At 41.3% G+C, this 27,471-nt stretch overlaps 1 protein-coding gene across 1 annotated transcript in view; it reads left to right on the forward strand.

Moving 5' to 3' along the window:
* The window catches only part of TMX4 (thioredoxin related transmembrane protein 4), a 275,350-nt gene that overhangs the window by 51,551 nt on the left and 196,328 nt on the right, over positions 1–27,471 (forward strand). The window contains exon 4 of the mRNA XM_053712168.1: positions 2,199–2,327. Within this exon, the coding sequence (XP_053568143.1) occupies positions 2,199–2,327 (129 nt within the window). The remainder of the gene's footprint in view (positions 1–2,198; positions 2,328–27,471) is intronic.

Here is a 27,471-nt window from a genome sequence, read left to right on the forward strand (position 1 = left end):
AGCTCCTGTCTAATCTCTGCGGTTCATATTCCAGGAATAGACAATTGGGAAGCGGATTATCTCAGTCGCCAAACGTTGCATCGGGGCAAATGGTCTCTTCACCCAGAGGTATTTCTTCAGATTGTTCAAATGTGGGAACTTCCAGAAATAGATCTGATGGCTTCTCATCTAAACAAGAAACTTCCCAGGTATCTGTCCAGATCCCGGGATCCTCAGGCGGAGGCAGTGGATGCATTATCACTTCCTTGGAAGTATCATCCTGCCTATATCTTTCCGCCTCTAGTTCTTCTTCCAAGAGTAATCTCCAAGATTCTGAAGGAATGCTCGTTTGTTCTGCTGGTAGCTCCAGCATGGCCTCACAGGTTTTAGTATGCGGATCTTGTCCGGATGGCCTCTTGCCAACCGTGGACTCTTCCGTTAAGACCAGACCTTCTGTCGCAAGGTCCTTTTTTCCATCAGGATCTCAAATCCTTAAATTTAAAGGTATGGAGATTGAACGCTTGATTCTTGGTCAAAGAGGTTTCTCTGACTCTGTGATTAATACTATGTTACAGGCTCGTAAATCTGTATCTAGAGAGATATATTATAGTCTGGAAGACTTATATTTCTTGGTGTCTTTCTCATCATTTTTCCTGGCATTCTTTTAGAATTCCGAGAATTTTACAGTTTCTTCAGGATGGTTTAGATAAAGGTTTGTCCGCAAGTTCCTTGAAAGGTCAAATCTCTGCTCTTTCTGTTCTTTTTCACAGAAAGATTGCTAATCTTCCTGATATTCATTGTTTTGCGCAAGCCTTGGTTCGTATAAAACCTGTCATTAAGTCAATTTCTCCTCCTTGGAGTTTGAATTTGGTTCTGGGGGCTCTTCAAGCTCCTCCGTTTGAACCTATGCATTCATTGGACATTAAATTACTTTCTTGGAAAGTTTTGTTCCTTTTGGCCATCTCTTCTGCCAGAAGAGTCTCTGAATTGTCTGCTCTTTCTTGTGAGTCTCCTTTTCTGATTTTTCATCAGGATAAGGCAGTGTTGCGAACTTCTTTTGAATTTTTACCTAAGGTTGTGAATTCCAACAACATTAGTAGAGAAATTGTAGTTCCTTCATTATGCCCTAATCCTAAGAATTCTAAGGAGAAATCATTGCATTCTTTGGATGTTGTTAGAGCTTTGAAATATTATGTTGAAGCTACTAAGACTTTCCGAAAGACTTCTAGTCTATTTGTCATCTTTTCCGGTTCTAGAAAAGGCCAGAAAGCTTCTGCCATTTCTTTGGCATCTTGGTTGAAATCTTTAATTCATCATGCCTATGTTGAGTCGGGTAAAACTCCGCCTCAGAGGATTACAGCTCATTCTACTAGGTCAGTTTCTACTTCCTGGGCGTTTAGGAATGAAGCTTCGGTTGATCAGATTTGCAAAGCAGCAACTTGGTCTTCTTTGCATACTTTTACTAAATTCTACCATTTTGATGTGTTTTCTTCTTCTGAAGCAGTTTTTGGTAGAAAAGTACTTCAGGCAGCTGTTTCAGTTTGAATCTTCTGCTTATGTTTTCATTTAAACTTTATTTTGGGTGTGGATTATTTTCAGCAGGAATTGGCTGTCTTTATTTTATCCCTCCCTCTCTAGTGACTCTTGCGTGGAAAGATCCACATCTTGGGTAGTCATTATCCCATACGTCACTAGCTCATGGACTCTTGCTAATTACATGAAAGAAAACATAATTTATGTAAGAACTTACCTGATAAATTCATTTCTTTCATATTAGCAAGAGTCCATGAGGCCCACCCTTTTTTGTGGTGGTTATGATTTTTTTGTATAAAGCACAATTATTCCAATTCCTTATTTTTTATGCTTTCGCACTTTTTTCTTATCACCCCACTTCTTGGCTATTCGTTAAACTGATTTGTGGGTGTGGTGAGGGGTGTATTTATAGGCATTTTGAGGTTTGGGAAACTTTGCCCCTCCTGGTAGGAATGTATATCCCATACGTCACTAGCTCATGGACTCTTGCTAATATGAAAGAAATGAATTTATCAGGTAAGTTCTTACATAAATTATGTTTTTTCCAGTTTATTTCTTTTTATGTGTTTTTTTTTTTTTCTTCATTTAAATCAATTCTTTTGTTTTATTGTACAATACTGACCGACATTGCTGATGTTCATACTTATGATGAAATGAATAAGAATATTTTCGTTTCTAATTCTTAGTGCCAAGGATGGGGTTTTTCGAAAATATCATGGCTCGCGAGTGGTGGATGACCTACAGACTTTCATTGTTGAAAAGAAATGGGAAATTATTGAGCCAATCGCTGGATGGAAATCCCCCTCCTCCATTTTGTAAGCAAGAGAATTGTTAGTTTATGCATTATTCAGTAGTGTACACCCACAAGGCAGAACATGCTGTAATCTGAGGTGTCTTCACAGAAAATACAGCATGTCTGTAGAAAGAATGGGACACATGCTGTTAGCGCTTTCGCTTTGCTGCACAGCTCCACATCAAGCTTTTAACTTCAAACAGTGCTCTCTCTGGCTGCAGTCAAATATGAAGCAGCGCTGCAAAACTGGCAGCACATTTATTGTTGACTGTCTCTCAGGGATTATTTGCAACCCTGCCTCCTAGCCTGGTGCTTTAGTGTAATTGCCTAATTTAAAATTGAATTTTATTTCAAAATGATCTGCAGAAAATTTCACTAAAAGAATCTCACTGCAAAAGTGAAAAAAAGTATTTATTTTTTCCCATTAAAAAAAAAAAAAGTAATTTTCTCTGTTTGGATGGATAGAATTGAAACATCCATATGCAGCTTTGAAAGTTCCCACTCTGCTCACCTTTTTGTTATCTGAACGTTATTACCTATTAAAGGGACATGAAACAAAAAATTTCTTTCATCAGAGCAAATCACTTTAAAACAATTTTCCAATTTACTATTATTATGAAATTTGCTTCTTTCCCTATTAAATCTAGCTGAACACATCGGGTGAGGCAATGACAAGAGGCATATATGTGCAGCCACCAATCAGCAGCTAGCAGCCAGTAGTGCATTGTCACTTCTGAGCCTATTGGCTAATTGAAAAGTTGTGTACAATTGAATTTTCTATATGAATCACGAAAATGTAATTTCTTTCCTAAGATATGGTGAGTCCTCTGCTTAAGTAATCACTGTTGGGAATATCATTCCTGGAGCACCACAGTTAAACTAAGTATCAATCCCTTACCCACAACCCCCAGTCATTCTCTTTGCCTTCGGTGGAAGGAGGAGGTGAAGTTTAGGTGTCTGAAGAAAAATTTTGATTTCATCTACAAGCAAGTTTTGGGGTATATCCATATTCCACGTCATTCCTTGCAGTCAGGTAGTGGTGGCTTTAAAGCAGTTAGGAACTCGTAAAGAGGTACTTACTGCGTTTTCCTAGCAATTGCTGCCCTAGTTTAGAAAGCCAGAATTTGCTACTCTGTTCTTTCTTTTTCAAAGGTCTCTGTGAAGAACTGTGTCTTCTCATACCTTGTAACTGTCTACATGCCGGACAGGGGAGCAGGTAAGTGTTTTTCTTTCAGTTGGGGAGACCATGCACTTTACAAATTAAAAGACTTTGATTTTTTATTGGGACATAGATAATCCTGTTGCATGGGTTACACTGGGGCATGAAGCAGACACTGTAGCATGTGTGAGACTAACATTTAAACTCTTTTAAAAAGAAAAAGTAAAATGTTTTTATTAGGCTTTATTTCTGACACATCTTTACTTGATGAAACAATACAAGTTTAAACTGAAAGTAAGGCTGAATTTTCTATTTCAGCAGCTTATTCATTTCCACTTTGTTTTAAAATAAAACGATGCAACATTTTAAACTGTCAGGTAATTTAAGCTCAGCAGTTGCGGTCACATAACCGGTTTTACTTCATAACGTTTCTGAGGAAAAAGTAGTTTTTCTCCATTTCTGATTAATTGGTAGCAGTAAGGCACCTCGGTAATTGAGGTGTGGGGTTGCCTGAGGGGCATTTTAGAAGTTTATTTGATGTTTATTAAATGTTTTTTCTTAACTTTTCTCACATAATTTTATCTGGGGATTGATCCTAATTTGGGATAAAATTTAACGTGTATTTTTTTTCCTTGGCTTATTTTAATTGAATATTGAAATCTTTGAAACTTATCTGTACAAGTTTTATTTACTGTTTTACAACATGTCTGATATGGAGCAAGAGCCTGCTCTCATGAATTCATGCTTATGTTTAGATGCACAAATTGTAGCTCCTATGCAATTTTGTTCTTCATGTGTCAAGAAAATCTTGCAAAATAAAGGTAAATATTATGAGCCTAATGTCTCTCAGGATGATGCTGTTAAAAGAATACCTCAACTTTCTTCTGCTACGTCCCAAGCCTCAATGGCGTCACATGCAGTTCCTCTATATCTCCTAGTGGAGTTTATTTAAAAGCAGAAATTGCTGCCCAGTTATCTTCAGCAGTATCTGCAGCATTAGCTGCCATTCCCAGATTACAGGGATAACGCAAGAGGAAATCTAGAGATTCAGAAAGTAAGGTACCTGACCTCAGTTCTGCTTCCCAAGTTGTCCTTTCTCATAAGTCTGAGGAAGATACATCGGGACCTTCTGAGGATGAAATCTCAGATTCGGACAGTCAATCACCAGGGAGGAACTCAGAGTTCTCGGATTCTTCAGTGGGCACAGACCCACAATTACTGTCTATCTGCCATCCACATCCCAAGAGTAGACAACTGGGAAGCTGATTTTCTGAACAGACAGACTTTTCATCCCGGGGAGTGGAAACTCTATCCGGCGGTGTTTTCCAGCTTAGTCCTCAAATGGGGGGTGCCGCAGTTAGGTCTGATGGCGTCCCGTCAGAATGCCAAGCTTCCAAGGTATGGTTCACGGTCAAGAGATCCGCAGGCCGTTCTGACAGATGCTCTGGCGGTTCCTTGGGTTTTCAGGTTGGCATATCTGTTTCCTCTCCTTCCACGAGTCATTGCTCGTATCAAACAGGAAAAGGGCATTGGTGATTCTAATAGCCCCTGTGTGGCCTTGCAGGATCTGGTTTGCAGACCTGGTGGAGATTTCATCTCTCCCACCTTGGAGACTACCTCTGAGGAAGGACCTCCTGATTCAGGGTACCTTCCTTCATCAAAATCTTGTTTCTCTAAAGCTTACTGCTTGGAGATTGAACACTTAATTCTGTCTAAGCGTGGTCATTGAGACCATGATTCAGGCTCGCAAGCATGTTACTAGAAAGATTTACCATAATATATGGCGTAAATATCATCTTTATTGGTGTGAATGTATTGGAGTAGAATTAGAATTTTATCTTTTCTTCTGGAAGGCCTGGAAAAGGGATTGTCAGTCAGTACCCCCAAGGGTCAGATTTCTGCTTTATCAGTTTTACTACATAAATGTTTGGTGGATGTGCCAGATGTGTAATATTGTTGTCAGGCCTTGGTCAAAATAAGGCCTGTCTTTAAGTCTTTTGTTTCTCCTTGGAGCCTTAACATTAAGCTGTTTGAGTCGTTATATTCCATAGACATTAAGTTGTTATCTTGGAAGGTTTTGTTTCTTGTTGCTATCTCTTCTGCTCGAATAAGTGTGATTCCCCTTATCTTTTTTTTCATGCCGATAAGGCGGTTCTTCGTACTAAATTAGGTTTCCTTCCTAAGGTTGTTTCTAGTAGAAATATCAATCAGGAAATTGTTGTTCCCTCTCTGTGTCCTAATCCTCCTCCTTCCAAAGAACGTTTGTTATACAATTTGGATGCTGTATGTGCTCTAAAATTCTACTTACAGACGACTAAGGATTTACGCCAGTCCTCTGCCCTCTTTGTCTGTTTCTCTGGGAAATGTAAAGGTCAGAAAGCTACTGTTTCTACTTTGTAATCAAAAAGAAAGTAGTATTCGTTTGGCTTATGAGACTGTTGGACAGCAGCTTCCTGAGAGAATTACGACTTATTTCACAAGAGCTGTTTCCTCTTCTTGGGCTTTCAAAAATAAAGCTTCTGTGAAACAAATTTGCAAGGTCACAACTTGGTATTCTCTACATACTTTTTTCCAAATTTGATATTTTTGCATTGCCTGAGGCTTCTTTTAGGAGAAAGGTTCTTCAAGCGGTGGTGCCTTCTGTTTAGGACTGCCTGTCTTGTCCCTCCCTATTTATCCGTGTCCTTTAGCTTGGGTATTGGTTCCCAAAAGTAATTACTCAAGTCATGGACTCACCATATCTTAGGAAAGAAAAACAAAATTTATGCTTGCCTGATAAATGTATTTATTTCCGCATATGGTGAGTCCATGGCCCCACCCTTTTATTTTAAGACAGTTGTTCTTTTGACTATAACGTCAGGAATCTCTACTCCTTGTGTTACTCCTTTTTTCTCCATTTCCCTTCGGTCAGATGACTGGGGGTTGTGGGTAAGCGAGTGATACTTAGCATTTTAACTGTGGTGCTCTTTGCCTCCTCCTGCTGGCCAGGAGTGATATTACCAACAGTAATTACTCAAGCCGTGGCCTCACCATATCCGGAAATAAATAAATTTATCAGATAAGCATAAATTTAGTTTTTTGACTTTTCTATCCATTTTAACTTTAATCTGTTGCTGAGAAGAAGATAGCAAAATAAGACAGACTCCTAAAGTATATACAACATTGCAAAATATGCAAAAAAATAATAATGGTTATCTTAAGTCATTGCTTCTGGCCTGAAAAAAGCTTTGAAATGAAGTCACCTGTAATTTTCTCATAGTAGTTGTGAGAAGTTTTTCAGGAGTAATGAGAAATACTTCATGGCCAAGATCTCATGCTAATGCAATTTAAAAAAAAAAAAAAAAAGGTAGCATGCTAAAGACAAATCTGTAAGAGACCATGAGAAAAAAAAACATTTTGGAATGCAGGGAATACATAAGGACACATGGTTTTCTATGATGTTACTTTATTTATTTGTAGATTGTTAAAGGGATACAAAAGTGCAAAAGAAAGTAGTTAAGAAAATCAGCCAGGTGGTGCGCATATTAAAATAACATGAAACCCAAAAAATGTATTTCTTTCAAATAGGTGGCGAGAGTCCATGAGCTTGTTACTTATGGGATATACATTCCTACCAGGAGGAGGCAAAGTTTCCCAAACCTCAAATGCCTATAAATATGCCTCCCACCTCACTCATACCTCAGTTTAAAAACTTTGCCTCGTGCAGAGGTGATGAAGCATGATGTGATTGATTATTTAGTGAAAGGCACTTCTAAGCATATTGAAGCCTAGTTCCTCTCTAAGTTCAGTGATTTTATGAGGGATGAGAAGGGAATATTGCCTGATGACACCATGTTTTCATCTATAGGAAATCTATTCATAAGGCTCTCTGTAAATTCAGTCGCAGGGATCCATCTGCTGCTCCCCCTCTACCATTACCTCTGCTGATATGTTTCAGTACTGGTTTGGCTGTCTGCTATATGTGGATGGGTGTCTTATGGCAAGTATAATCCGTTTTTTTTTCTCTTTTAGACACTCTCAGCTATGGAAGGCACTTTATTTTTTTCAAGTTATAAATGTGGAGAAATATATGTATTTTTCATGAGATTGGTTGTTTATTTACCCTTAAGCGTCATATATGCAGCATGAGTTTGTGAAACTTTGCTTTTTAGTGTTCGGGGGCTAGTTAAACTATGTTTATTTTTTAGCTTACCTTCATTATCTCTGCTTACTCTTACTCTGAGGTTCTATTTCTTTCTAATGACACGGTGAGTCCACAGATCATCATCCATTACTGTTGGGAATATCACTCGTGGCCCGCAGGAGGAGGCAAAGAGCATAACAGCAAAGCTGTTAAATATTACTCCCCTACCCACAATCCCCCAGTCATTCTCTTTGCCTGTAGTGCAAGGAGGAGGTGATGTTTAGGTGTCTGAAGTTTTCTTCAATCAAGATTTTTTTTTTTTTTAGCAGAGTAAGCTTACTCTGTTATTTTCTGGGGTCTAGCCTAGTCCACATCAGTCTCTTCAGTAGGGCAGTGGTAGCTTTTGAGTACTTGAGAACTTTTGAGGTACAATCCTCACTGCGTTTTCTCAAGAATCTGCTTCCGTAACTAGAAAACCGGAGTGTTTTCTCCGTTTCTCTCTCTTCACAGGTCCATGTGAGGTGCTGCACCCTCTCAAACCAGGTGAGCTGTCCTGCTGCCGGACAGCACTTGCAGGTAAGTGCCATTTTAATTTTCTTTTGCAAGGAGATTGCTGGCACTTGTTACAGCTAAAAGCTGTCTTATTTAATATGGAACTTTATTAAACCTTCATGTTTGGGGTTTCTTTTTGGCAGTTTGGGCATTGAGACTGTGAGGTGATTTATGGTGGCACAGTGTGTTATAGTAATTTTTATACTTTTGGTCATGGAGATTACTGTTGTAAGACATTTTTTTCAGCTGTTAGGGCTCTGTAACTGCTCTGTATTTGAAAATGAGCTGCAGGACAGGTAGGCACCTCAGTAAAGCCACTGATGTGTATAGGTAGCCTGAGGTCTATTTGGTTTGTTGTGCTAACACACATTTCTATTTAAAGACACAGTTCACATTTATTTTTTATTTTCAAATAAATAATTTTTACACTTTATCCTTATTTATTACATAAGATGGATCAAGAGGCTTTTCAAACCATTTTCCCAGGCAAAGTTGCTGCTTGTCAGTTATGTTTTGATGCTCAGGTGGAACCCCCAGTTCCCTTTTGTTCCTCATGCACTGAGAGAACTTTGTTATAGAGATAACATATTTGACCATGTAGGATTTTCTCTACAAGACATTGCTTCCCAGGTAGCCCTTGTGGTATCTGAGGCCTTGTCAGCTTTCCCCATGTTGCAGGGAAGGCGTAAAAGGAAATTTAAGGATACAGTAAGGTTTCTGATCAAGTTCTGGCTATCCAGAGTGTCATAGAATGCCCATAAGCCTGAGGAAGAAGACATGTCCGTAGCATCTGAGGGGAAAATCTCAGATTCAGTGTAATTACTTCTTCTGATGCAGATTTAAGCTAGAACACCCTCGCTTATTACTTAAGGTGGTTTTGGCTACTTTGGACGACTCCAAATAGTAGTCAATCCTAAAAAGTCTAGTAAATTGAACAAATACTTTGATGTTCCCTCCGCGGTGGAGGTTTTTCCGGTTCCTGACCGTGCTGCAGAGATTATTTCTCGAGAATGGGAAAGTATGGGAAAGACGTGGTATTCTCTTTTCTCCCTCTCCTATTTTTATGAAGATGTTTCCTATAGCAGATTCTATTAAGAAGTCGTGGCAGATGGTTCCTAATGTAGAAGGAGCTTTCTCTACTTTGGCCAAGAGAACTACTATTCCCATAGAGGATAGTTGTTCTTTTAAATATCTAATGGATAAAAAAAACAGTATCTCTGGGCACTCCTCAACAGTGGACTATGGCCCAAAAGAAAAAAAAACACCTTAGATAAGGGGGCTAAGACTAGAAACCTGAACTAGGGGGCAGAACCTCAGGTGGCAGAGGATACCCACGCAGTGCAACAGCATAAAGATGATGATCCTTCGCAAGCTTCTTTGTTTGCCACGGTCCCTCTTCAATATGTCACAAAAGACGATCTAAAAACTCTATCATCAAAGGAGGACTTTAAAGAGATTGTATCTGAAATTAAATTTGTTTAGTGAACTGCGTAGAAATGTAACAGAACTTTAGCAAAGAGTCTCAAAGGTAGAACAAACACAGGACATGCTGCAGGGGCAGCTGAGAGAGACTACCTCACAGACACAGCGGACTACAAACATGGTCCAGAGTCTAATGGACCGCATAGAAGATTTGGACACCGCAGTCGGCGGAATAATTTACGTATCAGGGGAGTCCCTGAATCAATCAGTCCTAATGCCTTACAGGGTTACCTACAAGATCTTTTTAGGACGATCAAGTAAACACTGATGGCACCTGATTTCACTATTGAGAGAGCCCAAATGGCGCTACCCCCAAAACCTTCACCTAAAGCTCCCCCTAGGGATGTCATCCTTCGACTGCTTAACTACAAAGACAAGGAGGAGATACTCAGGAGGAATAAACATCCTCTACAGCACGCTGGAGTACTACTTCAAATCGTCTTGGACATTAGCCCTGCAACTTTACAAAAACGCAGAGACCTGCATTTCCTCACCTCCACTCTGCAAGAGAATAAAATACCATATAGGTGGGGTTTCCCCACATGTGTGATTGCATCCAGTGGGGATAAAACTGCACTGTATAGGTCCCTTGCTGACTTAGATCTTTTCTGCAGCACGCTTGGTATAATGCCACTGAGCCCAGACAGCTTGGCTACCTTACCCCAGCCAGTGGAGGAAAATCAAAATCAACACCAATCTTGACTTGTTACGTAAGTTGCTGAATTTTCCCTCCTTTGGCTCACCTCTGTGGTGAGGAAATACTAGAAAATATATGGTATGTGGACTAGGGTAAACCGGTATAGTTCAGCACTGTTAATTTTTGCTTGATGTTTTGGTTTGCATATATCATACTGATTGTACTAGGAAGAAAGTTTCATGGTTATAGTGAGGGTCTTATATGCTAAACTTCCCCCAGAAGTTATATATGTCCCTCCCAGTTCCTAAATTGATTATTAAACATTTAATTGTATTGCTAATGCTCATAACCTTAGGTTTCACTTTAGCAATGTTATAATGTGTTACAATGTTTAGTCTTATATTTATGTACCGACCTAGGCCAGCTATAGGCACATTCCCTTTAGAACTTTTTGAGAGAAGAGAGAGCCAGTGTGTTAACATAAACTGTGTTATATATTTGATTTACTGACGCTAAACACTTCTCTATTTTTGTGTTTGTTTACATTACTGTGCACACACCACTAGGTAATTCAGACGACTTCTGTGAGTCCAGCCGTAAGAGTCTAGACCTTTTTATATAGTGTTTTTTTTTGTTTTTGTTTTTTCTCTGTGGACCCCCCCCCCCTCCCATACAATGATCCCCTTGCAGCATCAGATGAGAGTTCACCCACTTAAATTAATTACAATCAATGTAAAGGGCCTAAATAACCCTGGGAAGCGGCCTATCGTTTCCAGAGAATTACTCAAATTACAGGGGGACATAGTTTTTATACAGTAATCTCATTTCACAAAGAATAAGTAGCCTAAATGGCACAATCATAGATACCCCACTGCATTTTTTTCGTCGGGTCCCCGCAAGCAAAATGGGGTGGGTATCCTCATACATCATAGGACACCCTTCCAACTAGAAAGGATAGAAAGGGATAAGGAGGGTAGACTCCTTATATTAGTGGACCTCATACATGGCAGACGGGTAACTTTAGTCAACGTCTACGCCGCTAACGTGGAGCAACATACCTTTTTCAAGACACTCTCAAGTAAGTTGCTTGAGTGTGCAAGGGGTATATTGATATTGGGAGGGAATTTTAACGCACCTTTGAACCCTAGATCCGATACTTCTAATGGAGTTTTCAGTGTATCCCATCACATATTGAAACACATAAACACGATGATAAAAATCACTTATTACACAACATATGGCGCACTTTCCACCCCACAGAGGCCGAATATACCTACTACTCCAGTCCTCACAAGAAATACTCCCGAATAGATTACATTATGACTGACTCCCAGTGTATAGCATATGTAACAAACAGTGATATTTCATCTATCACTTGGTCAGACCAAGCACATGTCTCCTTTGAGATGATGTGGCCAGACACACCTTCTACTCCTTATATTTGGAGACTGGATGATGCCCTCTTAGACAATTCTTTGATCAGAGAAGGCATGACCTCTAACATAACAGAATATTTTGACCTAAATATGACAAAGGATTTGCCTTTGCCTATCATATGGGAGGCACATAAGCGTCATTAGAGGGCATTTCCTTAAACACAAAGCCAGACTGGTGCGGCAGAGCAGGGAAAAATACAACCATATACTGGGCACTATCATGACGCTTGAAGAACAACATAAAAAGAATCCCTCACTCACTGACATTGACGCTAAACTAAATCAGGCCAGAACAGACTTTAGGCAACTACTGCAAGAGGAGAACCAACAGATAAAAATATTATGAAGGGGGGACAAGGCAGGGAAGCTGTTGGCTAGGGCACTCAAAAGATCACAATTGAAGTCACACGTATACACTATAAAGGACAGCAGGGGTAAAACCTTTAGAGACAGCCCAAATATTGCCGAAACTTTTTTGTGCATACTATAGTGGACTATACAATCTCAAATCTTTACGGACAATCGCATCTCCTGACAAGGCCCCACCGCAGCAAGTGGCACAGGAGTACTTAAAAAAACACCCAGCTGCAGACATTAGAACAAGACGCGATTAACTCCCTAGAAGCACCCCTAACACAAGAGGAAATACAGTTAGCCTTAAAAGACCTCCCAAATGGAAAAAGCTAAATATTACAAAACTTTTTTGCCCATACTGTTACCGCATTTACAATCCCTATTTAATGCACTTACTGATCTGGAAACTTTACCTCAATCCATGCTGACAGCGTACATAACAGTTATAGCGAAACCGGGGAAACCGACTGATAGGACGCAAAGTTATAGACCAATTTTGTTACTGAATACGGACGTAAAACTACTAGCAAAGGCATTAGCAAACAGGATCAACAAATTTTTGCCTGGATTGATTTCTACAAACCAAGTGGGGTTTGTCCCGGGGAGGAAGGCGAGGGATAATACCCTCCAAAATATTGCAGATAATTGAATATTCCAAACACAAAAAGACACTGCTCACGCTTCTTTTGTCAGATGGCGATAAGGCGTTCAATAGGGTGAGTTGGCAGTTCCTTAGGAGCACGTTGGAAAAAAGGAAATTTGGGGAAAGACTCATTAAAACAATTTCTTTCATGTAATTAGCAAGAGTCCATGAGCTAGTGACGTATGGGATATACATTCCTACCAGGAGGGGCAAAGTTTCCCAAACCTCAAAATGCCTATAAATACACCCATCACCACACCCACAATTCAGTTTTTACAAACTTTGCCTCCGATGGAGGTGGTGAAGTAAGTTTGTGCTAGATTCTACGTTGATATGCGCTCCGCAGCAAGTTGGAGCCCGGTTTTCCTCTCAGCGTGCAGTGAATGTCAGAGGGATGTGAGGAGAGTATTGCCTATTTGAATGCAGTGATCTCCTTCTAAGGGGTCTATTTCATAGGTTCTCTGTTATCGGTCGTAGAGATTCATCTCTTACCTCCCTTTTCAGATCGACGATATACTCTTATATATACCATTACCTCTGCTGATTCTCGTTTCAGTACTGGTTTGGCTTTCTACAAACATGTAGATGAGTGTCCTGGGGTAAGTAAATCTTATTTTTTGTGACACTCTAAGCTATGGTTGGGCACTTTGTTTATAAAGTTCTAAATATATGTATTCAAACATTTATTTGCCTTGACTCAGAATGTTCAACTTTCCTTATTTTCAGACAGTCAGTTTCATATTTGGGATAATGCATTTGATTTAATCATTTTTTTTCTTACCTTCAAAAATTTGACTTTTTTCCCTGTGGGCTGTTAGGCTCGCGGGGGCTGAAAATGCTTCATTTTATTGCGTCCTTCTTGGCGCAGACTTTTTTGGCGCAAAAATTCTTTTCCGTCGCCGGAAGTTGCGTCATTTTTTGACGTTATTTTGCGCCAAAAATGTCGGCGTTCCGGATGTGGCGTCATTTTTGGCGCCAAAAAGCATTTAGGCGCCAAATAATGTGGGTGTCTTATTTGGCGCTAAAAAATATGGGCGTCGCTTTTGTCTCCACATTATTTAAGTCTCATTTTTCATTGCTTCTGGTTGCTAGAAGCTTGTTCTTTGGCATTTTTTCCCATTCCTGAAACTGTCATTTAAGGAATTTGATCAATTTTGCTTTATATGTTGTTGTTTTTTCTCTTACATATTGCAAGATGTCTCACGTTGCATCTGAGTCAGAAGATACTACAGGAAAATCGCTGTCTAGTGCTGGATCTACCAAAGCTAAGTGTATCTGCTGTAAACTTTTGGTAGCTATTCCTCCAGCTGTTGTTTGTATTGATTGTCATGACAAACTTGTTAATGCAGATAATATTTCCTTTAGTAAAGTACCATTGCCTGTTGCAGTTCCTTCAACATCTAAGGTGCAGAATGTTCCTGATGACATAAGAGATTTTGTTTCTGAATCCATAAAGAAGGCTATGTCTGTTATTTCTCCTTCTAATAAACGTAAAAAATCTTTTAAAACTTCTCTCCCTACAGATGAATTTTTAAATGAACATCATCATTCTGATTCTGATGACTCTTCTGGTTCAGAGGATTCTGTCTCAGAGGTTGATGCTGATAAATCTTCATATTTATTTAAAATGGAATTTATTCGTTCTTTACTTAAAGAAGTTCTAATTGCTTTAGAAATAGAGGATTCTGGTCCTCTTGATACTAATTCTAAATGTTTGGATAAGGTATTTAAATCTCCTGTGGTTATTCCAGAAGTTTTTCCTGTTCCTAATGCTATTTCTGCAGTAATTTCCAAAGAATGGGATAAATTGGGTAATTCATTTACTCCTTCTAAACGTTTTAAGCAATTATATCCTGTGCCGTCTGACAGATTAGAATTTTGGGACAAAATCCCTAAAGTTGATGGGGCTATTTCTACCCTTGCTAAACGTACTACTATTCCTACGTCAGATGGTACTTCGTTTAAGGATCCTTTAGATAGGAAAATTGAATCCTTTCTAAGAAAAGCTTATCTGTGTTCAGGTAATCTTCTTAGACCTGCTATATCTTTGGCTGATGTTGCTGCAGCTTCAACTTTTTGGTTGGAAACCTTAGCGCAACAAGTAACACATCATGATTCTCATGATATTATTATTCTTCTTCAGCATGCTAATAATTTTATCTGTGATGCCATCTTTGATATTATCAGGGTTGATGTCCGGTTTATGTCTCTAGCTATTTTAGCTAGAAGAGCTTTATGGCTTAAGACTTGGAATGCTGATATGGCTTCTAAATCAACTCTACTTTCCATTTCTTTCCAGGGTAACAAATTATTTGGTTCTCAGTTGGATTCTATTATTTCAACTGTTACTGGTGGGAAAGGAACTTTTTTACCACAGGATAAAAAATCTAAGGGTAAAAACAGAGCTAATAATCGTTTTCGTTCCTTTCGTTTCAACAAAGAACAAAAACCTGATCCTTCATCCTCAGGAGCAGTTTCAGTTTGGAAACCATCTCCAATCTGGAATAAATCCAAGCCAGCCAGAAAGGCAAAGCCTGCTTCTAAGTCCACATGAAGGTGCGGCCCTCATTCCAGCTCAGCTGGTAGGGGGCAGGTTACGTTTTTTCAAAGAAATTTGGATCAATTCTGTTCACAATCTTTGGATTCAGAACATTGTTTCAGAAGGGTACAGAATTGGTTTCAAGATGATACCTCCTGCAAAGAGATTTTTTCTTTCCCGTGTCCCAGTAAATCCAGTAAAAGCTCAAGCATTTCTGAATTGTGTTTCAGATCTAGAGTTGACTGGAGTAATTATGCCAGTTCCAGTTCAGGAACAGGGGATGGGGTTTTATTCAAATCTCTTCATTGTACCAAAGAAGGAGAATTCCTTCAGACCAGTTCTGGATCTAAAAATATTGAATCGTTATGTAAGGATACCAACGTTCAAGATGGTAACTGTAAGGACTATCTTGCCTTTTGTTCAGCAAGGGAATTATATGTCCACAATAGATTTACAGGATGCATATCTGCATATTCCGATTCATCCGGATCATTATCGGTTCCTGAGATTCTCTTTTCTGGACAAGCATTACCAGTTTGTGGCTCTGCCGTTTGGCCTTGCTACAGCTCCAAGAATTTTTACAAAGGTTCTCGGTGCCCTTCTGTCTGTAATCAGAGAACAGGGTATTGTGGTATTTCCTTATTTGCACGATATCTTGGTACTTGCTCAGTCTTTACATTTAGCAGAATTTCATACGAATCGACTTGTGTTGTTTCTTCAAGATTATGGTTGGAGGATAAATTTACCAAAAAGTTCATTGATTCCTCAGACAAGGGTAACCTTTCTGGGTTTCCAAATAGATTCAGTGTCCATGACTCTGTCTTTAACAGACAAGAGGCGTCTAAAACTGATGGCAGCTTGTCGAAACCTTCAGTCACAATCATTCCCTTCGGTAGCCTTATGCATGGAAATTCTAGGTCTTATGACTGCTGCATCGGACGCGATCCCCTTTGCTCGTTTTCACATGCGACCTCTTCAGCTTTGTATGCTGAATCAATGGTGCAAGGATTACACAAAGATATCTCAATTAATATCTTTAAAACCGATTGTTCGACACTCTCTAACGTGGTGGACAGATCACCATCGTTTAATTCAGGGGGCTTCTTTTGTGCTTCCGACCTGGACTGTAATTTCAACAGATGCAAGTCTCACAGGTTGGGGGGCTGTGTGGGGAACTCTGACGGCACAAGGAGTTTGGGAATCTCAGGAGGTGAGATTACCGATCAATATTTTGGAACTCCGTGCAATTTTCAGAGCTCTTCAGTTTTGGCCTCTTCTGAAGAGAGAATCGTTCATTTGTTTTCAGACAGACAATGTCACAACTGTGGCATACATCAATCATCAAGGAGGAACTCACAGTCCTCTGGCTATGAAAGAAGTATCTCGAATTTTGGTTTGGGCGGAATCCAGCTCCTGTCTAATCTCTGCGGTTCATATCCCAGGTGTAGACAATTGGGAAGCGGATTATCTCAGTCGCCAAACGTTGCATCCGGGCGAATGGTCTCTTCACCCAGAGGTATTTCTTCAGATCGTTCAAATGTGGGAACTTCCAGAAATAGATTTGATGGCGTCCCATCTAAACAAGAAACTTCCCAGGTATCTGTCCAGATCCCGGGATCCTCAGGCGGAGGCAGTGGATGCATTATCACTTCCTTGGAAGTATCATCCTGCCTATATCTTTCCGCCTCTAGTTCTTCTTCCAAGAGTAATCTCCAAGATTCTGAAGGAATGCTCGTTTGTTCTGCTGGTAGCTCCGGCATGGCCTCACAGGTTTTGGTATGCGGATCTTGTCCGGATGGCCTCTTGCCAACCGTGGACTCTTCCGTTAAGACCAGACCTTTTGTCACAAGGTCCTTTTTTCCATCAGGATCTGAAATCCTTAAATTTAAAGGTATGGAGATTGAACGCTTGATTCTTCGTCAAAGAGGTTTCTCTGACGCTGTGATTAATACTATGTTACAGGCTCGTAAATCTGTATCTAGAGAGATATATTATAGAGTCTGGAAGACTTATATTTCTTGGTGTATTTCTCATCATTTTTCTTGGCATTCTTTTAGAATTCCGAGAATTTTACAGTTTCTTCAGGATGGTTTAGATAAAGGTTTGTCCGCAAGTTCCTTGAAAGGACAAATCTCTGCTCTTTCTGTTCTTTTTCATAGAAAGATTGCTATTCTTCCTGATATTCATTGTTTTGTACAAGCTTTGGTTCGTATAAAACCTGTCATTAAGTCAATTTCTCCTCCTTGGAGTTTGAATTTGGTTCTGGGGGCTCTTCAAGCGCTTCCGTTTGAACCTATGCATTCATTGGACATTAAATTACTTTCTTGGAAAGTTTTGTTCCTTTTGGCCATCTCTTCTGCCAGAAGAGTTTCTGAATTATCTGCTCTTTCTTGTGAGTCTCCTTTTCTGATTTTTCATCAGGATAAGGCGGTGTTGCGAACTTCTTTTGAATTTTTACCTAAAGTTGTGAATTCCAACAACATTAGTAGAGAAATTGTGGTTCCTTCATTATGTCCTAATCCTAAGAATTCTAAGGAGAAATCGTTGCATTCTTTGGATGTTGTTAGAGCTTTGAAATATTATGTTGAAGCTACTAAATCTTTCAGAAAGACTTCTAGTCTATTTGTTATCTTTTCCGGTTCTAGAAAAGGCCAGAAAGCTTCTGCCATTTCTTTGGCATCTTGGTTGAAATCTTTAATTCATCTTGCCTATGTTGAGTCGGGTAAATCTCCGCCTCAGAGAATTACAGCTCATTCTACTAGGTCAGTTTCTACTTCCTGGGCGTTTAGGAATGAAGCTTCGGTTGATCAGATTTGCAAAGCAGCAACTTGGTCCTCTTTGCATACTTTTACTAAATTCTACCATTTTGATGTATTTTCTTCTTCTGAAGCAGTTTTTGGTAGAAAAGTACTTCAGGCAGCGGTTTCAGTTTGAATCTTCTGCTTATGTTTTTCGTTAAACTTTATTTTGGGTGTGGATTATTTTCAGCAGGAATTGGCTGTCTTTATTTTATACCTCCCTCTCTAGTGACTCTTGTGTGGAAAGATCCACATCTTGGGTAATCATTATCCCATACGTCACTAGCTCATGGACTCTTGCTAATTACATGAAAGAAAACATAATTTATGTAAGAACTTACCTGATAAATTAATTTCTTTCATATTAGCAAGAGTCCATGAGGCCCGCCCTTTTTTTGGGGTGGTTATGATTTTTTTGTATAAAGCACAATTATTCCAATTCCTTATTTTATATGCTTTCGCACTTTTTTCTTATCACCCCACTTCTTGGCTATTCGTTAAACTGAATTGTGGGTGTGGTGAGGGGTGTATTTATAGGCATTTTGAGGTTTGGGAAACTTTGCCCCTCCTGGTAGGAATGTATATCCCATACGTCACTAGCTCATGGACTCTTGCTAATATGAAAGAAATGAATTTATCAGGTAAGTTCTTACATAAATTATGTTTTTCAACCTGTACTCCACTCCAAACGCATATATTAACGTAAATAATGTTCTCTCAGACTCGTTCACCATTTCCAATGGGACCAGACAGGGGTGTCCTCTGTCCCCCCTGTTGCTATTTCAATTGAGGCTCTTACATGCAATATAAGAGCCAATCATCTTATTAAAGGAAACCAACTGGGGGGTAGGGAAAATAAAATTACGATGTATGCAGATGATCTACTATTTACATTAACAGACATAGAGAGTTCTATCCCAGCCCTTACACAGGAAATCACCAAATATGGCGAGGTGTCATACTTCCACCTCAAAGACACTAAGTTTGAGATCTTGGGTATCACCCTGCCACCGTCCACAATAGCATGGCTAAAAGACCATAGCCCGTTTGTGATCAATTCCAACTCTCTTAAATAGCTGGGTATTAATTTAACAGTATCTGTAACGGACATGTTTGAGATGAATTATGCAGTCCTTAAAAAAACAATTGCTGGGGGCGGAGCCAACACCGGGGGAAGTCAGTCGCACTTGGAGCGAGCTCCCATAACAAATTACCTAAATCCCCGAATAATATACCTCTTTATTGTTTTTTTTTATTGTATATTACCCCTAACACTCCTGCTATCTTCCCTGTAACACCCCGGTGCTGTGACAAATAAGAGGCAGACGGAGCAACGGCTGATTATCTGCAGCCTTGGGAGCCCACGCACGGAACATTCTGAAGGGGCAATTACAACCCCGAAGCCCAATAACACTAGCGGAGCTTATTTCCGCCAAGGCACTGCATCTCCACACATACCCTGGTGCTCATCTTCACGGCACTATAGGGAAGAGTCTGATCGCAACCCTGAGTCTGCAGGCCGCATGGAGGCGGCGCCATCTTGGCTCTCTATCACAAGCCATGTGGACTTCAAAGTGACTCACCCACGGAGCAACAGCTCCCCTGACACATCCTTGCTGGACTGCCGAGCTACCCGCACCGCAAGAGGAACATCCTCCACAGAAACAGGTGATCATAAAGGTGAGCTGGTCACTGTGTGCACAAGCACTGCAGCCACACTCTGACACAGCAGTTTACATCACAGCCCAGACCGGGGCTGATGTCCTTATACTGATTGCCAGCACGCTATTGCAGATAATAAGGGGGACCTTGACATTAATAAATAAAGCTCCTGAGAGCTAAACAGTGGCCCTGCATAAAACCTGTGTCATATGATCAATAAGATACACAAGCCTATCTGACAGTGCAAGGTTTGCTAGGAAGGCCTACATTTAACTACTGTCACCATCCTAACAGAGGAGTGGAGAAATCTTTTGTTGGACACTTTCACATATACCTCAAACCTATGTTTAAGAGCCGATGAGGGAAGGATAGCAGAAGGCTCATACCTTAGTGCCTCACAAACATCTAGAGTAGGAGTTCTAGCTCAGCTTGCAGCACTAACAACTGGGGATCCATTATTGCTGGGACTTGGAGTGTGGAGTAGAGCCCCTCGCTGTGCATATGGAAAAGGGTGAATGAAATGTTTATTACAAGCAATCATATTCTATTTTGAGCAACCCCTACCTAATAGATGAGAGGGTCTTTGATCATAGCCTCAAACTACCAGCAAACCTGCCTAGATCTAGCACTCCACTTTTCTAATAATGCTAACTCTTTAACCATGAAATAAAAACCTACCATAAGGCTGCAGGAAGCCCACCCTACCACCAGTGTTCTGCACTTCCTAATACAACTTATCTCTTGAAGTTAGGGGAATTATTCCAGGGGAAAGAAATAGGAGGCTTACCTATTGCAACTTAAGGTGAGCTCACATATCTCACATTGAAGATTGTAACATAGCATATACACATAACTATGTCACTGTCTCAAAGGAAGAAGAACAAGCCGCAGTACCTACAAAAAAGACAGTCATGGACCACTTTAGTCCGGTACTACCGGAACATCACACTATACTGGAGCCCCCTGACTCCCCTGGCTCTGACTCATCAGAATTCCCTTTATCAGCCTTAAAGAATATCCAAAAGGCCCTGGAGAGACTATGACGCCTACTTTCATACTAGATTCTTTGAAAAACATGTTGGATGACCATCATTCGTTTGCTGCTAAGTTATCTGCCTCAACAGCGAAACTCAAAAAAGACATTTCATCCACTAATGAACGTATTGATACGCTTGAGAGGCGCTGTGAAGATCTAGCTACTGAACAATCTAACTGCCTAACGTATGCTCAAAACCAGAGTACATGGACTCTGTTGAAGACAAGATTGCAGACCTTGAAGATAGGTCCCGGCGCAACAACCTAAGGATCCGGGGGTGCCGGAATCTATCTCTTCCATGGATCTGCAGCCCTTTTTGAAAGATCTTTTTCAACAATTAGCTCCAGTATCTTCAGAGTCAGAAAATTTGATAGACAGAGCTCATCGCTCTCTAAGACCTAAAGGCCTATCTGAAGATCAGCCATGTGATGTCATTGTACGACTACATTATTTCACATATAAAGAGAGGGTCCAGAGAGCACATTTCCAGAAGCCTGTATTACCAGAGAATTTCCGCAATCTGCAAATCTTTCCAGACCTCTCCGCCAGAACTCTTCAGCAGAGAAGTAAGTATACAGACTTCACTTCAATGCTAAGAAAGAAGAACATTCGCTATAGATGGGGCTATCCGATCAAGTTATTGGTGTTTAAAGATAACCAAACATTTACTATTCAGTGTCAATCAGGGCTTAGCCCTCCTCAAATCTTGGAACTTAACCTCTACACCAGATTATGTCAATAACAGCCCGCCTTATCAGTCTCGTCAACTGAATGCCAAAGCAACTGAGTGGACATCTCTTCTACCTAGAAGACCAGCCCTAAAAGAATCCTAAATTACGCCCGGCTGAGCTTACTTCTGACACTTTTTTGGACTGTTCTGTTTTCGATGGTTTGTTAATGATACGGTGATGTTCTACCAGACAGCACTTCTATCTGGATTCTGTTTTGTCACAAATATCTCAGGATTCAGCTGCTAAGGAGTTAACTTTGTGTAGCTTGCACTCAAAATAGTTATTTGTTTTCAAGAAGAATTGTGTTTGTATTTTCTTTGAAGTGCCAGAACCCTCTAACTAGCCACCAAATGTTAGTGTGTATGCATTGAGTCATAAAATCACTGAAGCTCTTAGTCACAGAGATACACAGGATAAAGTTTATGGCTTAAGCTGTCAATAGAATGCATGATGCAAAACAGGCCCTTCATTACAAAAACTGACCAGGTCACTGACAGGACATTGGTATATTATGTACATATGTGGGTTAAAAGTGTTATAACCTTAACGGCAGGTAAATATGACAACCTATGGCATATTTGATATCAAACTGGTTCTCCCAATAAAACTAAGAGGTTCTAAATATGTAAATATAGAAATTTCTTACCTAGCAGGAATGATAATGGATTGTATAAATTCAGGCAAGAAATTTAGTCTATTGAAGGTTGTAAAGACAGTGGGGTTTCTTAGCCCGCCCAGGAGGGTGTGGTTAAGCAACATGATCTCTGAGAATTAGGTTTAAGAATCTTATTTTTTAACAATAAGATTGTCATTCTTACAAGGGGAGCTGCTGTACAGAAGTAAGGAGCCATCATTTTCTTGCCATTCCCCTGGCGCAGATCTTGAATCTAGTAAAGTATTCAATTCTGTTTTTCTCCTTTTTATTTTAAAACACTGTTTGCGTGTGTAATTTTATTTGTAACAACTTTTTATAATTAATGCATTGTGCATAATATTTTTGGCATAATAAATAATTCCTTTATTAAGTTTGGCCTTTGTCTAATAATTGAACCACTTTACTGAAAGAGACTGGAATATTACAACTGTATAATTTTAGGTTATTTTCTGCTAAATTGTATTTCTAGAGTTAATGTGTAAAGTCTGGGGTTTTCCTTAAGATTTTCCCTTTAATAAATTTTAAGTGGTGGCAGCATTTGAGCTATAGGTGACAGAAAAGGGGGCTGAAAACCCTTTCTGTGCCAAATAAGTGACTGGTGCAGGGTTGGATAACCTTGGTTCGTCACAAATTGGAGAGAGGGATGGTCTCACCTGTTGTTGGTGAACCTAGAGACCTACCTGCTCCCAGAGTGCGTGCAGAGAACTTTCCCACCCTGGAGAAAGATGGAGATGTGGATGTATTCCTGCGTAGCTTTGAAAAAGTTTGCAGACAGTTCCAGTTGCCAAGGGAGCAGTGGGCCAAGTACCTTACCCCTGGCCTGAAAGGTCCTGCACTGGAGGCGTTTGCTGAACTACCCCCAGAGTTTGATCAGGACTATGATTCCATTAAAGCTGCACTGCAGAGGAGATACAATCTTACTCCTGAAGTTTACCGAAAGAAATTCCGTTCCCTGCAGAAAGGTTTGTCAGAGAGCTATATTACAGCTGTTGGGAACTTGATGACAGCCTTTAAACAGTGGGTCAGAGGATTAAAAGTTGCCACAATGGAGGAGCTGGAAGATTTGATGGTGAAGGAGCAATTTATGCAGCTGTGCCCAGCCGGAGTTCAAGAATGGGTTTTAGATCTGAAGCCCATAACAGCATTGGAAGCTGGCGAGCTGGCTGATTTTTACACAGCTAACAGGTCTCCAGAGAATGGGAGGAAATCCTTTTCTAAAGGGGGATCCACCTGTAAAGGAGCTGCTGCACGACCCCCCTTCACAAAACCTGCTGTGCCTTTATCCAGTGTGTCTGCTCCCTCTGGGAAAGGAGGGGCGGGTGCTGCATCTGGGCAGGGAGATACTCGCAAGTGTTTTGCTTGTCAAAAAATGGGTCACATCAGCACTAACTGCCCAGAGAGGAAGAAACCATCAGCAGGAGGAGGCCGCTCCTCAGGATTATCATCTTCTATTTTGTTTGTAACCTGGCCAGAGGAAAGTACCAATGAGAACCTACAACCTGTGACTGTTGGAGATAAGGTAACATTAGGGCTAAGAGACACGGGTGCAGAAGTGACTATTGTACGTCCAGAGCTAGTTAGCTCGGAGGACATTATCCCTGGAAAGATTCTAGCAGTAAAAGGGATTGGGGGAGTACAACCTGCAGTGCCTATGGCACGAGTATATCTAGATTGGGGAGCAGGAAGAGGGTTAAGAGATGTGGGAGTGTCAGATAATATTCCTACAAATGTATTACTTGGTACTGATTTGGGTAGATTATTGTCACAGTATATACCTGATCATGATACCTGTGACCTAGGTAAACAAGATAAGGGTCCTAATGTACAAGAGACCATGTGTAACTATGCTCAGATATGTGCTGAAGGGGAGGGGGGGCAGGGTGTGTGTGTGACGCAGCCTTTACCTGAACCAGACATGTCTGTAGTGCCCTGTGAAAATATGGGAGGATGCACTGACAGAGAGAGAGAGCTGAATGAGAATGACAGTCTGTTGGTGTGTGAACCAATCATCCCTAAGTACCAAAAGTGTGTAGAAGTAGTGCCAGAGGGGGAGGGCCCCTCTGTATCAGTGGTGACCCGACAGCAGTCTGCCCAGATTAGGGAGCAGGGGGTGCTTCAGCCTGAGGACCCAGGGGAGAACACTGATAACGAAGGTGGGCGGCCTCAAACAGCACAGTCACTAATAATTGGTCAGAGTCAGGATTTTCAGCAGGCCCAGGGGACCGATCCCACACTAGAGAAGATCAGGGACCTAGCTAGGCAGCTGCCTGCTGACTCTGATAAAGAGAGAGTGTACTGGGATAAAGGGAGGTTGTACCGGGAGTCCATTCCAGTTAAGGGACAGGATCCCTGGCTAGCTGAGAGACAGACAGTAGTACCTAAACGTTTTAGAGCGCAGCTGTTGGGAGTGGCCCATGAAATTCCTATGGCAGGACATCTAGGGGTACAGAGAACCAAAGCCCAGTTGTCCCATCACTTTTATTGGCCGGGGATGGGTACTGATGTTGCTAATTATTGTCGCTCCTGTCCTGCATGTCAGAAAGTGGGGAAACCTGGAGAGGTGGGACGTGCCCCTTTAATTCCCCTCCCCATAGTGACTGAGCCCTTTGAGAGGGTGGCTGTGGATATAGTAGGGCCCCTAGCTATCCCCAGCAGTTCAGGGAAAAGATTCATTCTGACTGTAGTGGATTATGCGACCCGCTACCCAGAGGCAGTGGCCCTGTCATCTATCAGAGCTGATAAAGTGGCTGATGCTTTATTGGGTATCTTTGCAAGGGTAGGTTTCCCTAAGGAAATGCTAACTGATCAGGGCACGCAATTTATGTCTGGCCTGATGCAGAGTCTATGTAAAAAGGTGCAGGTAGAACACCTAGTGACTAGCCCATACCACCCCCAGACCAATGGCTTGTGTGAAAGGTTTAATGGAACCCTGAAGCAGATGCTTAAAACCTTTGTGGAGTCACAGGGAAAGGACTGGGAGCATTACCTGCCACACCTCCTATTTGCTTATAGAGAGGTGCCCCAAGATATTATTTTTATTATTATTATTCCGCCAAACTTATTCTATTGCCTATAACTCTTGAACTGCTAAAGCAAAGCTCTTGAAATCAGGTTTGCTGATAGAGCCTATTGCTCTGCTACATCTCATGCAATATTGAACTCATAGGTCATAAGGTTACGCAGCCATATTGTTTTTTGCACGCAAAAGGGGGTGGCTACAAGCCACTCCCGATGCGTGTCAAAGGGGACACTCTTCCTGGCGTGACAGACCATCAGCATTACCATGCGTACTGCCCTTTTTATGTTGTATGGTAAACTCATGTTGTTGTAGAGCTAGGCTCCACCTGAGGAGTTTACCATTTGAGCCAGCTACCCTATGTAACCAGTGTAAGGGATTGTGGTCAGTTATCACTGTAAACTGGCGTCCATACAGATAAGGCTGTAGCTTTTGCAAGGCCCAAACTATAGCAAGGCACTCTTTTTCCACAGTGGCATATGCCACTTCTCACGGGAGTAATTTCCTGCTGAGGTACACAATGGGGTGCTCCTCACCTTTCTTATCCACCTGACTCAGCACAGCCCCTAGCCCATAGTTAGAAGCATCCGTTTGCACTATGAATCTCCTGTGGAAATCAGGGGCCTGTAGTACAGGGGAGGCCATAAGGGCAATTTTCAGTAAATTAAAAGCCCTGTCACACTCAGGGGTCCATTTGACTGTGAGAGGTAGGCTTTTCTTTGTAAGGTCTGTTAGGGGTTTGGCTATGGTACTATAGTGTGGCACAAACTTTCTATAGTACCCTGCGGTACCCAGGAAGGACATAACCTGTTTCTTTGTCTTAGGGGTGGGCCAGGCCATTATGGCTTCAGTTTTACTGGGCTCGGGGCGCAGTACCCCTCCTCCCATCCGGTGACCCAAGTACTGGACCTCCCCCATGCCCAGCTGACACTTATCTGGTTTTATAGTTAGCCCAGCAGTGGCTATTCGGTCCAATACACTGGCTAAATGTGTGAGGTGTTCCTCCCAGGTATCACTGAACACTGCAATATCATCCAGGTATGCAACAGCTTGCCCCTCTAGCCCCTCCAATAAGTGGTTAACTAGCCGCTGGAATGTGGCAGGGGCATTTTTCATCCCAAAGGGCATCACTTGGAACTCATATAACCCAAAATGAGTGATAAAGGCAGATCTCTCTTGTGCTTCTGGGGTCATAGGGATCTGCCAGTATCCCCTGCTGAGATCCATGATACTCAGATACTTGGCCCCTGCTAGCCTGTCCAGTAGCTCATCTATGCGAGGCATAGGATAAGCATCAAATTCAGTCACCAAGTTTAGCTTTCTGTAATCTACACAGAACCTAGTGGTTTTGTCCTTTTTGGGGACTAGTACCACTGGGGAGGCCCAGGGGCTGTGGGACTTACAAATCACTCCAAGCTCTAGCATCTCCTCTATCTCCCTTTTTATGTCAGCACTGACCTGCAAGGATACCCTGTAAGCTGTTTGTCTGAGGGGATGGTGATTCCCAGTATCTACATGATGTGTGACTAGGTGTGTCCTGCCAGGCTTCCCTGTGAACATGCTGTAGTAAGGCCTAAGCACCTCAGACAGCTGATGCCGCTGATCCCCAGTTAAGTGGGCACTAATCTGGGCAGCTTCTAGGGTGTTGTTTTTCCTGGTGGGGGCCAGTAAATCAACAAGAGGGTCTGTCTCATGCTCTTCCCCAGGCAAACTACACACAGTTAACACGGTGGGTTCTCTGTCATAATAAGCTTTTATCATATTTATATGATAGATTTTTTGCCTTTTACCCTCCTCATCCAGAGACACCACATAGTTCACATCATTCATCCTCTTTAGGATAGTAAATGGACCCTCCCAGGCAGCCTGTAGTTTGTTCTGTCTCATGGGTATTAAAACAAGCACTTTCTGTCCCACATCATACACTCTCTCTCTCTGGCATTCCGGTCATACCACTGCTTCTGCTTAGACTGGGCAGCCTTTAGGTTTTCCTGTACCTCCCCCACTAGGCTATGCATTCTGTCCCTGAACCTTATCACATAGTCTACTACTGAGGTCTCTTGAGCACTCAATTTCCCTTCCCTCCCTGATCAGATCAAGGGGGCCACGCACTCTGCGTCCATATAGGAGTTCAAAGGGGGAGAAACCAGTGGATTCCTGGGGCACCTCTCTATAAGCAAATAGGAGGTGTGGCAGGTAATGCTCACAGTCCTTTCCCTGTGACTCCACAAAGGTTTTAAGCATCTGCTTCAGGGTTCCATTAAACCTTTCACACAAGCCATTGGTCTGGGGGTGGTATGGGCTAGTCACTAGGTGTTCTACCTGCACCTTTTTACATAGACT

This window comes from Bombina bombina, chromosome 4 (genome assembly GCF_027579735.1).
Source record: "Bombina bombina isolate aBomBom1 chromosome 4, aBomBom1.pri, whole genome shotgun sequence".
Taxonomy (NCBI): Eukaryota; Metazoa; Chordata; class Amphibia; order Anura; family Bombinatoridae; genus Bombina; species Bombina bombina.